This window comes from Rhipicephalus microplus, chromosome 7 (assembly GCF_043290135.1).
Source record: "Rhipicephalus microplus isolate Deutch F79 chromosome 7, USDA_Rmic, whole genome shotgun sequence".
In the NCBI taxonomy this organism is placed as follows: Eukaryota; Metazoa; Arthropoda; class Arachnida; order Ixodida; family Ixodidae; genus Rhipicephalus; species Rhipicephalus microplus.
The window spans coordinates 83459398-83475907 of NC_134706.1; the positions used below are offsets into that span (position 1 = coordinate 83459398).

At 46.9% G+C, this 16510-nt stretch overlaps 1 protein-coding gene across 4 annotated transcripts in view; it reads right to left on the minus strand.

The window, feature by feature from the left end:
• Positions 1 to 16510, minus strand: part of LOC119179777 (uncharacterized) — a 43214-nt gene that overhangs the window by 9129 nt on the left and 17575 nt on the right. For all 4 annotated transcript variants that reach the window (XR_012884970.1, XR_005110872.2, XM_075869374.1 and 1 more), the window contains one exon: positions 15648 to 15698. Coding sequence is in view for 2 of the 4 variants with exons in the window: in XM_075869374.1 (XP_075725489.1) it covers positions 15648 to 15698 (51 nt within the window). In the remaining 2 variants the exon portion in view is untranslated. The remainder of the gene's footprint in view (positions 1 to 15647; positions 15699 to 16510) is intronic.

Here is a 16510-nt window from a genome sequence, read left to right on the forward strand (position 1 = left end):
CTTCTCGTGACTAGATCTGCGTTCAGGTTATTGGCAGGTTCCCATGGCTGAGGCGGATCGCCCCAAGACGGCTTTTGTTACCCCTGATGGCTTATATGAATTTAAAGTCATGCCATTTCGGCTCTGCAATGCGCCTGCCACTTTCGAGCGCATGATTGACAACATCCTCCGTGGCTTGAAATGGCAGACATGTCTGTGCTATTTAGACGATGTCGTAATATTTTCAAGCGACTTTTCAACGCATCTCCAGCGGCTCGAGACAGTGCTTACTTGCCTCACCGCCGCCGGTCTACAGCTCAACTTGAAGAAGTGCTGCTTCGGCACTCGACAACTCCTAATTTTGGGCCATGTTGTATTTAAAGATGGCATTCTTCCGGATCCGACGAAACTCCGTGCCGTTGCCGAATTTCCCAAGCCGAAGACCTTAAAAGAACTTCGCAGCTTCCTCGGTTTATGTTCATATTTTCGTCGTTTCATTCTTAGACTTAGACTAAGACTTAGAGTGCTCGTATTTAAAATGTACGACGACCATTTTACTTCAGGTCATCTAGGATATTCCATAAGCGTTTTCCGCGTTTCAGAAATCTTCTCGTCATGTGGGCTTTCATGAACGGTAACTGCGCAGGACTTTGGCGAAATATCTCGGACTAAACAACGTTGTAGAGCAAACGTCTTCCGTCAGTTGCCACGTTGAGCTCGCCATGACATCGACAGACCAGCGTAATTGCAGCCGTAAACTTGTTCACGTCTATATTAGTTGCTTTTTGTGCCATTAGCATAGATAGGGCTACATTTTTCGGGTACATCTCGAAGGCCCTCTCAGTACTCGCCGACAAGAACTTGGAGAAAAAGGGTTTTACGATAAATTCCCATAATAATGACCAGTGCAGTGCAATCCACTGGCAGCATACAGCGTGTGATTTCCCCTTCGTTGAGCCCTTCTACAGGCAGACGAAAGCTGGAGGGAATATGAAAAACGCCACGCTGATTCCGCATGAAACCAGCAATCGCGGGTGGCCAACCACTATGTACCAATGAAAGAAATGAAGCAAGAAAAAAGAAATGACGCCTTATTCACGAAATGAATGATGAATTGGCTTGCTCCGGAGGTTAAATCTCATAAACCGTGAATCATCCATACATCCACTCGACCATCATACAAGGACACACCCTATCAAGGGCAGCGAAGGTTACAGGACGCTAAACTCCAACGATTATCCTTATTATTATTATTCGAGCGAAGGTTCGTTGCGTTGTGTCCTCCCTAATCCGCGAAAATCAGCGGATTAAACCAGAAGTCGCAAGCCTCCGTCTTTGGAGCCATCCCAACTATGGGTCCGCCAACGTACGCTAGTCGCGTCGGTTTCGCTTCCCGTTGGAGCTCGCGTTTCAGGGGCGAAGCTCTTTATAGCGGCACCCGTTCATCCCTCGTAGTCGTAGTCGTAGTGTGTAACTAGTGTTACATTTTGACTTGCAAGGTGGAAGCGGTGGGAGATTTCTCCTGTGCTTTGTTGAACGATAAAAAGTTCGCGGCGTGGGCGTTAACTAAAAGCCGAATGCTCCTGTCTCTCATTCCCCCTTAGCAGCCCATTCGCATGTACATTGAGCACAATCTGACAAAAAATGGTTGCTACGTTATACTCGCTCGGTGTAACCTTCTTAGTTTTAGAAAGGTTTAGTGAGCGTTGAGCCGCAGCGCCATGAATACAATTAACTAGTATGAATGAACTTGAGGTGGTCAAAGGTGGGAAGTAGATACAAAGCGCAAGCCGTAAGAAAGTAAAAGCCGAATTCTCCTGTCTCTCATTTCCCATTAGCAGCCATTGGCATGTACATTGAGCAATATCTGACAGAAAAAGGTTGCTACGTCATACTCGCTGCGCGTAACCTCCTTGTATTTAGAAAGGTTTAGCGAGCATTGGACCACATTGCCATGAATACAGTGAACTAGTATATACCATGAACTCGAGGTGGTTAAAGGTGGGAAGTAGACCCAAAGCGCAAACCGTTAGAAAGTGTGCGTGTGCCACCTTTCGTTTATTCCTTGGAATGTCCGCTAGATGGTGGTGCTTCTATATGGGTAATATATGATGAAAAGGTGCGAGATGGTGGTACTTGGAGTGTTGAATAGATGTACGAACGGACACACAGACAGATGCATGGATGGACGCATGAACGGACGCAGGGGTGGATGCATGCACGAACGCAGGGATGAACGCACGAACAGACGCACGCACGGACAGGTGTATGGACGCACGGACGGTCACACAGACGGATGCATGGACGGACGGAAGCAAGAACGAATTGATGGACAAATGCTTCGCCCCAGTCTCCATTATTCAATACGTAAATATGCTGCCATTTTGCTTCTAGCATAGCGTAGCTTACTCAGCATGGCCACCCATGCAAAAGAGACGCGTGCATCGTGTTCAATTCGGACCCTGACATTTGATCCTAAGGAAGCGTGGCTACTACGAAGGGATGGACAATGCTCTAGATTAAGGAGCAAGCTCCTAAAATCAACGCATCTTCACGTAGTTAATCATGAAGAGTGGGTAAAGCACTGGGCACTGTTCTTGCCACATATCACCTGGCACATTGCCCACTCACACATGAAAATTAGTGGCAACACAAGTGTACAGTATATGCGAAGTGTTTTGGCTGTAGGACCGTTCCTTCTCGTGCCCTCCACTCTGTGGTCGCAGCTTCTTGTCGTTGTAGCTGTTTCACCGCTGCTTTCTGAGATATCGCTTTGGGATAGCTTTCCGCTGAACCCTCGCGTTGTCAATGAAGCTGACGAATGGTGCTGCGTAGATGGTGAGCTTTTGTTCCCGGTGACAACACTTCCATCAGTACATGAGCGTATCGGTTCAGCATTCTGCACTTCGTTGGCATAAGCTACGCTTACAACTTGAATACTGCTGATCGAATATGATTGGCCTCTTCCTGAATTGTTTTATGAGTGAAGTTCGTTATGGTGCGGGTGGTTCCCTCTCCTGTAGTAGTAGTAGTAGTACTAGAGTAGTAGTAGTAGTAGTTGTAGTAGTAGTATATAGCCACTTCTAGTTAAATTTAAAAATTGCTCAGTAGATGGTGTCATGTGCATATGCCCGTTGGAGTTACGGTATATTCTACCTTTAGGTAGCAGAGTTGCGCCAAGGTATGCCATCTTCGGTTCAAAAGTTTTGCGGGAAAGCCACTCACCACCTGCGTAGGAGCAGTGCTTGCACATCAGAGTACTAGCGTTGCTTTATTTATTTTCTTCGCTTTCTTTTTTTCGAATTCTTATGAAGGTACAAGAAAAACTCAGTGACTCTCGTCACGCTTAGAAGACTTGATTTTATGTTTACGTTTTCAGTATATAATAATGACAAAAGTGCGTCAGCTCGTTGAACTAGTGATACATATGTACATTTCTAGCAGGTGACACATTGGCTTCATCTCCTTTTGTGCTGTTTTTTTCCCTTTAGCCTATATAAAACTATTTTTCACCCTTGATCGCTTTCGATCCACGTAGGGATGAAATATTTTCACCATGTTTGCTTCATCCGTTAACTGTGTGAGTTAACCAGTTAAAGATTTGTAGTATTCGACTAGATCAAGCTTGATAGCGATCGAGAGTGGCCGTGCGACTCCAACGTTACGCGCGGCTCTCGTATTACGCTCGTATTACAATTGCGACTTACGACAATTGATGTGAATCCTTGTTCAACAATTCTGTCGTGTCCAACATTTTTTTCGCTTAGGGTTCCAAATCTGTATCTAATTCACGCGCTAGGAGCAAAACCTTGTCGATTCAAATAGTTCTAGTTTCAAGTTTTCCTTTATTTGTGGCGTTTTAGCCGCCAGATCAATTTGGACGAATGCAGCTGACACACGCTGAGCAACTCGGCATGTATAACGTATTCACTAGTGCATGTGTGGTTCATATAGATAGAGCAGCTTTTGCAGTGCCGTGGATAGATTAAAAAAAAGAAGCGCATGGGCGTCAGCAAAGAAGTGGAAAAGGGGCACTGGCACACCAAAAGCCACAACAACACTTAATCTAACCTAAGCTAGACCGCTGCTCTCATTCTCCCCAAGCCGCGAAGCAACAAAAGTTTGCAGCCCCCCCCCCCCCCCTCCCTCAAGAGAAAATACTGCTGACGACCATGGCCAAGCGTTTATTCCTTCCGACGTAACACTTACCTTTCTACAGCAACACCCACTGCACCCGCGCCTAATCACAAGGGCTCTACATAGTACGATTCAACACAGAATGCACTTGCTGCCGTATTTCTATTGACCAACAGGCGACATGGCTGCATTAGCGAAGAAGCCCAGTATGAATAACAACAGCCGTTGCCAACCCCGCCTGATCTGCCTGTAATTTGCGTAGCTTTGGCTTCTCCGCAGTGCAAATGAACCACCTACTACCACGTGATAGCGCTCGGCTAATAGGGGCGCTGAGCTCCTGCAGGCGGAGCGAGCGGCGCCCGGAAGTCGGTGGCGCAACTCTTCTAGCTAAAGGTAGCATATACAGTAACTCTAATGCCAGTACAACTTATATCACTAGATGGCGTTCGTCGTTTTCCTAAAGTTGACCATTTCTGATAGTTGACGGACGCACAGACGGACGTGCATACAGACAGACACTGGGAGAGACGGACACACGGAGAGACGGTTCACCCCACTCATCATCATTTACTCCGTGGATATGCTGTGAATTTTTATTTTGTCAGCCTTTCTGTAAGCTTGGTTCTCCTTGTCTCCTTTTCCTAAATGACGGGTCATCTACCGAAAGCTGCACCTTGCTGTGAACAAATCAACAATAGGAACTCGGTTGTTCTTTTCAATTGCATCTGCTAGAGCACAGTGAAAAAATACATTGTGACTGCGCAGTGTTTACAAGAGAGTTGTTTCATCTAACCAACACATGACACAATCAGAATATAGTAAAGAAACTAATCCAGGAACATTCAGGCGGGACTGCAAGTTTTGCCCTCCAGACACGCGCAACACTCCGTGCCACATGATGCTAGAGTGTTGCAGCAATCTGCACATACCACCGTCATACACCGCCAAGTGCAAACGCAAACGAAGATAAAAAACAGACAAAGATGAAGCATTCAAATACCAGTGAGAGGCTTTTCTGGTCGAAAAGAGTGGCGGTGTGGGCTTGTTGGTGACACATTTGAAAGAAATTTATGTAGCGCGAGGCGAAAAAACGGACACAGGATGGAATAGACTGAGAGTACAGTGCGCTTTTTCTTTGAAATGCTTTTCTGGTGACGCAAGACCCTGACAACAAGCTACGATTGGTGAACCGGGCTCCTGCAGTGGCAGCAAGCCATAGCTACCTGTACTGAGGAGGCTACCCGACTTAGGGCTGAAGTACAAATAGCCTGGTCCAAATAAAGGTCAGTTTATTCAACAGTTATAAGGGCGCTCAGTGGCTTCGAGCGCTCACAGGAAAAAATTATCATAGCGGCTGTGCTCGTGGCACGTGGCAGTTACTAGCAGAAGGCAGTTGCGGCCGTGGTTCCGAGCAGTAAACGTGGTTTTTTGTCAGTCTTCGCCTTTTCCCTAAGTTGTTTTCGGGTTAGCCACAGCCGCAATACCCCCACATCCTCCGCCCAACGTGAATAACAATCTTTGGTCCATATACATCGTGACCTCGTAGTGTGTGACCGGTTGTGAGCGTCCATGACTTTTCGAGATTGCCTCGACATTTTTAGGAGAAATCACGAGCTGTTTTTCACCCTTGGTTCCTTACGCCAGCGCGTTGACCGTGCGTGCAAGTAGCGCGTTGCACTTTCGACACATGCTCCAGTGAATCATGCCAGCTGACCTACGAGGGGGCGCTGCGCACTTGCTGGACTTCCAGTCACCCTTCAGGTCCTCCTTCCAGCCACCCTTCAGCTTTTGCCTGTCGACTACGAATACTTTCTCCACGGCGAGCTCGATGCCCAGACACAACACCGTGAAGTGGACCTCATTGCACGTAATCGGGTCATGCAGGAGCTCTTTCAGCACGCCAATTCCCGAGGCCCTAAAACCGTGAAGGTATGCCATGTTCTGCAGTGATGTCACCATCGCTACCAAACCTCATTTGTCGCTCCTTTTCTTCCACCGAGGAGCTTGCCCGTTCTGATCGGCAAATTGGCGAGTCGTGTACTGTGGCCGTATCTATCGGCACGCAGAAGAGAGACGAGTCGCGTGGAGGCGTGGCAGAGGCACATTCGTCTCGACACGGTGCATGGCATGTCGCCAAGGCTGGGCAGACGCCAAGTGGGACATGGACGCGAGGTAACACGGCCTTGCGGATTGAGTGGGGGCAGCAATCATCAAAGGTGAAAACAAGGCCTTGGACGACGTGATTCCTGGGTACACGGCCGGTGACTGCGACCGCCTTGAAATAGCGGCAAAAAGCTTCGTAATTATGCAGGGGTAGTCGTGAGCAAAAGGAAGACGAAGAACAAGATGAAGAAATCAAGGTCAACGGAACATGGGAACGCGAAAATAACACCGCATGAATCAGAGTATAGCACCAAGGTGGTTTGCGCTCGTCACCTTGAGAGGGACATGGCTGCCCTTGAAACTGAAGTGGACCGTCCAAAGCAGGAAACATTCCGGCATACTACCGTGCACACGTTTATGCGTGACGCTGTAGTAGAGGGCACCGGAAATTTCGACCACCTGAGGTTCTTTAACGTGCACCGAAATCTGAGCCCACTAGCACGCAGCAAATTCGCCTGTAGGGGCTTCGCATGTAGGGGTTGGCAGCGTGTTCCCATCAGAAACAAAATTCCTACATATCGACCAACTGAATGGTGATGCAGGAGCTTGGCCTGGAGGTTAAACTCAGTAAATTGTGAATCCTCTGTCATCATCATCAGCCTGATTACGCCCACTGCAAGACAAAAGCCTCTCCAATGTTTCGCCAGTCAACTCGGTCCTGTGCTTGCTGCTGCCAATGTATACCCGCAAACTTCTTTATCTCATCTGCCCACCTAACCTTCTGTCTCCCCCTAACACGCTTGCTTTCTGTAGAAATCCAGGTAGTTACCCTTAATGACCAGTGGTTATCCTGTCTACGTACTACATGCCCGGCCCATGTCTATTTCGTCTTGATTTCAACTATAATATCCATAACCCCGGTTGGTTCCTTAATCCACTCTGCTCTCTTCTTGTCTCTGGAGGTTACACCTACCAGCTTGCTTTTCATTGCTCGCTGCGTTGTCCTCAATTTAAGCTGAACCATTTTGTAAGTCTCAAGGTTTTTGCTGCGTAGCTAAGTACCGGCAAGATTCAGCTTTTATATACCTTCCTCTTGAGGGATAGTGGCAATCTACCTGTCATGATTTCAGAATATTTGCCAAATGTGCTCCACTCCATCCTTATTTTGCTAGGTACTTCAGCCTCGTAGTTCAGCTCCGCGGTTATTACCTGTCCTAAGTAGACATAGTCTTTTAACACTTCAAGTGCACTATTGCCTATCTCTCAGCGCTGCTCTCTTCCGAGGTTGTTCTACATCACTTTCATCTTCTTCAGATTAACTTTAAGACCTACTTCTCTGCTCTCCTTGTCTAAATTCATAACCATGAGTTGCGTTTCGTCCCCTGAGTAACTCAGCAATGAAATGTCATCGGCGAAGCACAGGTTACTAAGGTACTATTCAATACCGCTTATTCCTAACTGTTCCCGTTCTATGCCTCTGAAAGCCTCTTGTGCGCGTGCGGTAAATAGCATTGGAGAGATTATATCATCTTGTCTTACACCCTTCTTGATTAGTACACTGTCGCTTTTTTAATGAAGCACTATGGTAGCAGTTGATCCCCTGTAGATTTCTTCAAGGATGTTTATATATGCTTCGTCGATGCCCTGATTCGGCAGTGTCTGCATGACTGCTGATTTTCAACTGGATCAAACGCCTTCTTGTAATCTATGAAGGCTATGTATAGTGGTTAGCTGTATTTTGAGCATTTCTTTATTACCTGATTGATGGTACCATTGTGGTCGATTGTTGAGTAGCTGTTCGAAATCCTGCTTGTTCCTTTGGTTGATTGAATTTTAAGTTTGTCTTAATTCCGTTGCCAATTATCTTTGTAAATAGCTTGTATACTACGGAGAGCAAGCTGATCGGCCTGTAATTCTTCAATGCCTTGTCATCTCCTTTCTCATGTATTAGGATGATGTTAGCAGTCTTCCAAGATTCTGGTAGCCTTCCCGTCAGGAGACACCTCGTAAACAGGGTCGCAAGTTTTTCTAACATAATCTGTCCTCCATCTTTCAGCAGATCTGATGTTACCTGATCCTCACCAGCAGCTTTGCCTCTCTGCATGCTCTCTAACTCTTTTCTGACTTCTATCATTACTGGTGTGGTGCCTTCTGGGTAACTGCCAGTTCCTGTAGTAAGCTTATTATTAATATTTATTTATGGTAATATTTTTATAATAATAATAATAATAATATTATATTATACACTAACACAAAAAGTATTTTATCGAGGAGAGGAGTGGGTGGTCGTAAAATAACTCCGAGCGTAAGCATGGGTCTTTGTCGGTTCCCGCTTCTTCCCTGAGCAGTTTTCGGGCAAGACACTGTATCGGATGATATTGCTACGGATGTGCTACCCGTAACAATTAGTCAAGTTATGTTTGGGTTACCTTCGCCCGTTCCGCACCTGCATGTACATAGCGCATGGCTTAATTAATTTATGGTGATTCTTACCGTTGCGCTTTAAACTGCCCGGATGGCCCAACCACCATACACGATAAATGTTGTCAGAGGTAGACCGAATCTAGCACATAGCACGTCCAACATGAATTTTCTGAAGCCACCACCCCCACTGCGTACTAATGGGGAAATCAGCAAGAACTGGAAAGGCTTGAAGCAGCGCTTCGAATTGTTCTTAACAGCATCGGAGACCAGTGGCGAATTCTGAAAGGAGGCAACAAAGACTGCCCTCCTCCTAAGTATCGCAGGTGAGGAAGCCATTGAGATCTTTAACACGATGGAGTACCAGCAAGAGGAGGATAGCAGATATTACAAAACAGTCGTGTAGAAGTTCGATGTTTATCTTGCCGGACCAAGTAACGAAGCGCACGAACGCTATGTATTTCGCTCAAGGATCCAGAACCCGGGAGAACTCTTTGAACATTTTGTGAGGGATCTGAAGACACAGGGAGCATCATCAACTTTGGCAGTCTTAAAGAGTCGATGATCAGAGACCAGACAGTCTACGCGACTACTGACAGCCAGATTCGAAGAAAGCTGTTAAGAAACAACAATTTGACCCTACAAAAGGCCGAACTGGCAAGTAAAGCCGCAGAAGCAGCAGCGGTGCACCAATAAGTCTGGGCACGTGAACTGAAAGAAGTAGATCCGATAGGTGTGGTTCCAATTGGCAAAACTTTTTCGCCAGGATCTGCCTTTCGTAGCGTTAGCTACACTGGCCTCGCTGAGTCAATTTCGCGTGGCACAGGTCTGCGCATGCGCAATGATATTCCGCCGCCGCCGCGCGTGGCTCACCGCTGGTGTGCCCGCCACTCGATGCACTGCGCAGACGATCTGTGGTGTCACGCACCGGAGCCGGCACCTCCCGCGCACTTGGTCGCAGCCGCGCGCGACTCGCCGCTGCCGGTGTGCGCTTTCCAGAGGAGTGCCATCATAGCCTTGGTAGACATATGGACGCCGTCGCGCGCGCCTTCCCTATGCAGTCGCTATCTGACACTGCGCTGGAGCCGCTCGATAGCGCCTCTGACTGGCGTTTGCCACTGTGGTATAGTCATGGAGAAGGAGAGTGCACATGCTGCTCAACGGTGCAGAGAGCGGAGAAGCTTAACTCATCGGATCCCGAAGTAGTTGCCCGGCAAAATAAATATACATGTGCCACATAATGCGTATACCGTGTGTGTGTCATGGGAACAGCTGTAAGCATGATAGCTGGAAAGCTAAGAATAATCAGCTGAACCTTTGCTAACGCTACGTATATCCTGGCATAGCTGAGCTAAGCCACTGCCATTTCTTCTAAGTGTCTGAGGTTTGGGCGCCAGCATACACCACGAAGCTGTCCAGCGTTCTGGATGAAGGACTACAAGTGTCACAAGCGTAATCATTTCGCCATACGCTGCAAAACATCTACGGAAATTCATGAGCTCCGAGCCTCTGAAGACGACTTTGACATTCTGGACGTGTGAGGTTTAGGCAAGAGTGCGTGCCACTGGATGGTGCGAGCTCAAATCGAGAACCTAAAAGCAAACCTAAACGTTGACACTGGAGCACAAGCATATTTACTGCCTTTGAGCTGCTCCATCAAGGTGCGCTCTCAAGCACCACTCAATTTAACTAGCGTGATGTTACGTTCACATGGAGAAGGAGCGATTCACCACCGCGGGGTCATACGCACCGAAAACACACAGATGACTCGACCTCAGTACTAGACTTTTTCATCGTCCGGAAGAGGCGTGAATGATGTTCGGACGTGAAGCATGCCAAGTCATGGAACCTGTGCCGCGTGTTTGCAGCATATCTCAGAGCAGCCACGAATGCATTTTTGGTGAATTTCGCCATCAGTTCACTGGAACCGGGTGCGTGTAACGAGTATACTAGATGGTGCTACGTTACTGCACCATGCCCGTCCTCCAGGTAGCACGGCGTGTTCTAGTGGCCTTACAAGAACCACTCAAGGTGGAATCAGACCACATGCAACGAGCCGGCATTATAACAAAGGTGACCGAGCCTACAGACTGGGTAAGTCCTATCGTTATTGTTCAAAAAAGGATGGGAAGATTCTAGTGTGCATTGATACACGAAACATAAACGACTGCTTAAAAAAAGAACACCACATAATGCTTTGCAGAGGAGATATAGAAGCTTATCTCACCACCGTGACAGTTTTGTCTCGCTTGAATGCAAATGCGTAATTTCACCAGATCCCTTTGGACGACGAAACCTACCAATTTTGCACCTTCGCAACTTCATTCGGCCGCTACCATATTTTGTGCTTACTATTTGGTATAGAATCTGCTTCTGATGTCTTGCATAGGACCCTGAATGAGAATTTTGTAGAACTTCCTGCAGTCGGAGAGTACGTTGATGACGTACTTATCTGGGGTGCATTGATAGAACATAATTAGCGTCTCAAGCCGGTGCTAAAAGCTGCTGAACCCTACGGCCTTGCATTCAACCCAGAAAAGTGCACGTTTGTTGTCAAAAAGATACAATTTCTAGGAGACGTGATTGACGAAAACGGCGTCAGACCAAACCCATCTCTGATAAATTGCACGCTACAAATTTCAACACTAGTTTAAAGTCTTGAGGTGCAACGAATGCTGGGCGTCGAAAACTACTTCAGCAAATTCTTGCCGTCACTCACTGAAACAACCACACTGCTGAGGGACCTGATCAAAAAGGACGAAATCTTCGAATGGACAGGTAACCACAATTGACAATGGAAACAGTTATGGGCAGCTTGAGCAAAGAACCTTTACAATCCATTTTTGATCCTCAGAAAAAAACCAAAGTGCCGTGCAGCGCGTCACGGAATGGGGTTGGAACAGCTTTGCTATAATACCACAATAGCACGTGGAAGCCAGTCGCATACGCGTCACGTACGCTCAGCGAAACTGAGCAACGGTATTCACAAATTGAAAGAAAAACGTCAGCATTCTTGTATGGCTACAAAAGATTTCATCACTTTATCTACGGCCGCAATGTTATCACAGAGACCGTTCATCAGCCCTTAATTATCATTGCTCAAAAATCATTATGAGATATCCCGCCTTAGCTACAGCGCTTTTTTATCCGTTTACTGCGTTATGACCTCGACATAAAATTCATTCCAGTGAAGCAGCTCGTACATGCCGGTATGCTCTCGAGATCTACAAGCCAGCACGCGGCTGACACCGACAGCGACGATGTAGAAGTCCACGCGGAAAGTGTGATGTCTTCCTTCATTACTGAGCGACCGAACATGGAAGTAGTTTGAAGCAGAAACGGAGAAGGACCAAGAGCTTAAAGACATTCTTAAAAACCTAGAATCTGGAGAGTATGTCAAGGATCAATGGAGACCATTTCAAGCAGAACTATCTGAAATTAAAGGCGTAGCTTTGAAAGACTGTAAGTTGGTAATACCGGTTTCCATGAGACTTGGAATGATAGATCACATTGCCAATGTCACTTATGTGTCAACAAATATAAATCAAGAGCAAGACTGTTTATTGGGCTGGAATAAATGAAGATATCGAGTCGATCTGCCATAAATGTGCATCATGCAGAAAATACGCATATAAACAGCCTGCAGAGCCTCTTCACATGCGCTCAGTACCACCCAAGCCTTGGTACCGTGCCCCGCCGCGGTGGTCTAGTGGCTAAGGTACTCGGCTGCTGACCCGCAGGTCACGGATTCAAATCCCAGTTGTGGCGCCTGCATTTCCGATGGACGTGGAAATTTTGTAGGCCCGTGTGCTCGAATATGGATGCACATTAAAGAACCCCAGGTGGTCGAAATTTTCGGAGCCCTCCACTACGGCGTCTTTCATAATCATATAGTAGTTTTGGGACATTAAACCTCACAAATCAATCAAGCCTTGGTACCGTGTAAGGGTGGACCTTTTCGAATATGACGGTAGAATATACTTATGTTTTTATGACGTGCTTGCCAACTTTCTTGAGGTAGGGTTGCTCAAAGACACGTCTTCGAGAGCGGTCATAGAGGCAGCAAGTGCCATCTTCGCGAGATATGGCATGCCCGTTTAACTTTGCACTGATAATGGGCTGCAGCTCACAAATCATGACTTCGCTGCATTTTCTCAGCTGTATGATTTCAAACACGTCACTTCAAGCCCGAGATATTCACAGTCAAATTGCCTCGCGCAAAAAGGAGTGCAGGTCATTAAGAGAATACTAAAGAAAACTGCGAAAGCGAAACAAGACTTTTGGCTTGGATTACTCGCTTACTGGACGACACCAATGAAAGTGTGCGTTCACCTGCTGAGGTGTTACAAGGAAGGCGACTGCGAATGACGCTACGGGATGTTCGCTCCGTTCCAGTATTTCTAGTCTACAAGAATCGCTAGAGCGACACCTGCAGGAGGACCCTATAGCCCCTGGGAGCAGCCGACACAGTTCAAGTTAAAGGAGGGTCATGGTGGACCAAAGCACGAGTCCTTGAGCCATGCAATGCTCCCAGGTCATACCATGTCGCCACAGAGAAAGGAAGGGTCCGACACCGTTCGAGTTAAAGGAGGGTCATGGTCGACCAAAGCACGAGTTTAAGAGCCATGCCGTGCTCCCAAGTCATACCATGTAGCCACAAAAGAAGGCAGAGTCTTCCTCCGGCCAGCCCCTACTTCCCACCGGTGAAAGCTTCTGAATGCGCTCGTGGTCTAGCAACAGTGAAAACTTCGGCGAACAAAGTGCAAACAGCAGTAGTGGGCCCGCAATTCTTCATGCACTCAATGGGGCAAGCATCGCAACTTCGAGAAGTTTGACAAGACTGCGGCGGCTGCCACAGCAGTTGACCTATGACAGAAACTTCGTGCAAGAGTCGTGATCAGCTTCCTGGTGGTGTGCAATGAACGATGTTTCTTCTGTACACTGTTTGACCCTGGAACTCCCTGTTATGAATGTATAACTGTTCGATTTTGTATACTCATACGAAAGAAAGTATATCAGATGATGTCGCTACGGACGTGCTACATGCGGTGATCAGTCAAGGTATGTTTGGGTCGCCCTCGCCCGTTTCGCACCTGCATGTTTATAAAGCATGGTACAATAGGCTTATGGCGATTTTTCCCGTTACGCTCGAACTGTCAGGATGGCCCAACGACCCCACACGATACAGCCACCCCCCCCCCAAAACCCGCACACAGCGCAGCAAATGGTTAAAAAATACTCCACTTGCATCTCACTGACACTGCATCTAAATAGAGTACGGAAATTCGTAACATATGCTGGAGGTGCCTCGCAAAGCTCTCTTGTAGCCGAACTGGAAGAACAGTGAATATTGCGCTCAAAGAATCACGCAGTCACTCTAGGCATTGTCACGCAGTCACTCTAGAACAGTGAAGATGCCACACAAAAACTTTGTATAACGGGAGAAAAAGAAAAGCGAAACAAATATTTATGGCATCTCACACTGACTCCAGCTAGATGGGGTAATAGTTATACGCCAGAAGTGATAGGACAACACTCTCCGAAGTCACTAGAGTGCAAGAAATTTACTCTCACTCGGGAGTCTTGTCTTCCAATTTAACGTGCATACATACTTAGTTACCCTACCAATACAGAAAACAGATAGCCATGCGGGTCTTTGTAGTCGGTTGGTTGGAGTTTAAAAGACGATAGTCTTTCTTCGGGACCTTCAACACCAAAATTTCGGTATGTCTGTCTGTCTGTGCAATTGTCTGTTTGTTCGATTCAACAATACCCCAAACAACACCAAACGATACTCCAAACGGCCAACGCTATCCGCAATGGCCACCTATTTCCCTCAAGTTTCAACGTTCGTACTTGTCCGATTGTCAATTAAAAAACAATTATTGCGCATATCTGAGGCAACATGGCAACACGTCGATGTTTTATATGTGTGCCTGCCTTTACACTAGAGAAGGAACACACAAGTAATTCTAAGGACCGTAGCGTTCACCACGCTGCGCTGACAGTGCAATACGATGCTCAGAAAGGCAAGTGCTTCCAACGCTTTGCTAGGACGACGCGGTGGTGGCACTTGCCCGTCGCTTTGTGGTCTGCTCCCTATCGCTTTCGAGACAGGCGCGCATCTTTCTCCGCGGGCGCTCACGCCTTCGTTTTCGAAGATAACTGCCAGATGACGCTTGTGCCTAACGTGCCTCGATGCGCTCATTTACATTCACTGCACGGATCTAGACTCTGTAACGCAGCGCATCCAGAATACAATTCACCAATTTTCTCCCGCAGAGCACCTAATATATGTTTTTTTCCGCTCTCTTTAGACAGAACCCCATCGTCTTTCGGTGACATTTGCAGTGAAACCTTGACATACGGGGCCAATTTTTTTTTCAAGGTAAATGTCTAACACGAATCACTAATTGCTTGCGATTGCCATTTCTTGGTAGAACCAACCAATTCTGCACGACGTGTCGACTGCGGTGTGCGCATTGTGAGCTATGCTGAGCTTTCGTGCAATCACTTCACGAAAGTGTTAGAAACGAACCATTCTTCTACGAAATTTTATGACAAGGTGGTTTGACATGTAGCGAAAAATTAGTAACGTTTTTCGACAGAAAGCAGAAGCTGTAAAAATGTGTGACAAACAATCATGTTTTGTTAAATTTGATTGTCCTTAATAACTACCAACTTGCGCAGGTGCATGAGAGTGAATGTAAGTAGTTCATGCTGATACACTCCACTTCTGCAAATAATGTTTGCTTATTTTAGATGCCGCCCTTGCTGAATCGCCCTAATGGTGCTGGTAGACGCATTATACCTGGACGCCATCAGCAAACATGCCCATCCAGTTTTTTCTCACTTTTTTTTTGTCCTTGCCGCTTATACCAGTTAACTGGTGGTGTTCTTTCAAAATGGCACTATAAAAAAAAATATATTATTGCGACATATTGTGCTGAAAAAAATTATGATGGATCAGACATGATCATGACTGATCAAGACATGAATCAACTCACTCTTTTGTAAAAGCCCAGGATACTTCCGTGGTTTACACTCTTGATCTTGATCTGTCGGGAAAAAAATCAAATTATAGAGCATATCATGGATCCACAATTTATCTCGCAAGTGTTTTCTATATCACGCGTCCTCCTAGCAACTGTAACGGTACTCAAGAAGTGCGTCTCTTTTATGGTGTGATATGTGCTAATTTTGTGACGTGACTTACTGGACGTTAGGGAAGCTCGACAAACGTACAACGTGAAATGTCGAGGAGCAGCGGGCGTCAAGCAGCCCAAATGCGGGCAAGCGCGAGCTCGGGTCTGGCGCTGCTAGAGATGCTGGTGCTTGCTTGCTTGCTTGCTCGTGTTTCTCGTCGTCGTCTTTCCTTCACTACATTTGCACCGGGGGAATAGAGGGGCCATCCTGGAAACTTAAGGCGTTGGTAGTATAGCCTGGTCATAATAAGGCTCGATGCGCGAGACGTGGACGATTTCTCGGCCACGGCGACGCAAGTCGTCAGATGGTGTCAAGGGCTCCACCTCGTAATATGCGGGAGAACTCCGAACAAGAATGCGGAAGGGGCCGTGATAGTGGGCCAATAATTTGGAGGATAGGCCAGGAGTATTTGGTGAGACCCAGAGCCAAACCAGGGCACCTGCTTGGAAAGTAGCACGAAGTCAGTCATCGTCACGCTTAAGCTTCTGGTGACCTTGGTCCTAGATCGTAAAAAAACGAGCCAACAACCGACAATCTTCTGCGCAGCTGGCAATGCCGGAAATCTGACTTTACTGGCAAGCGTAAACCTAGGGATGAGAAACCTCGAGCGTAAACCTGGGGTTGAGAAATACTCTGCTCCTTGTAAGCAGTCAAGATCCGTCAC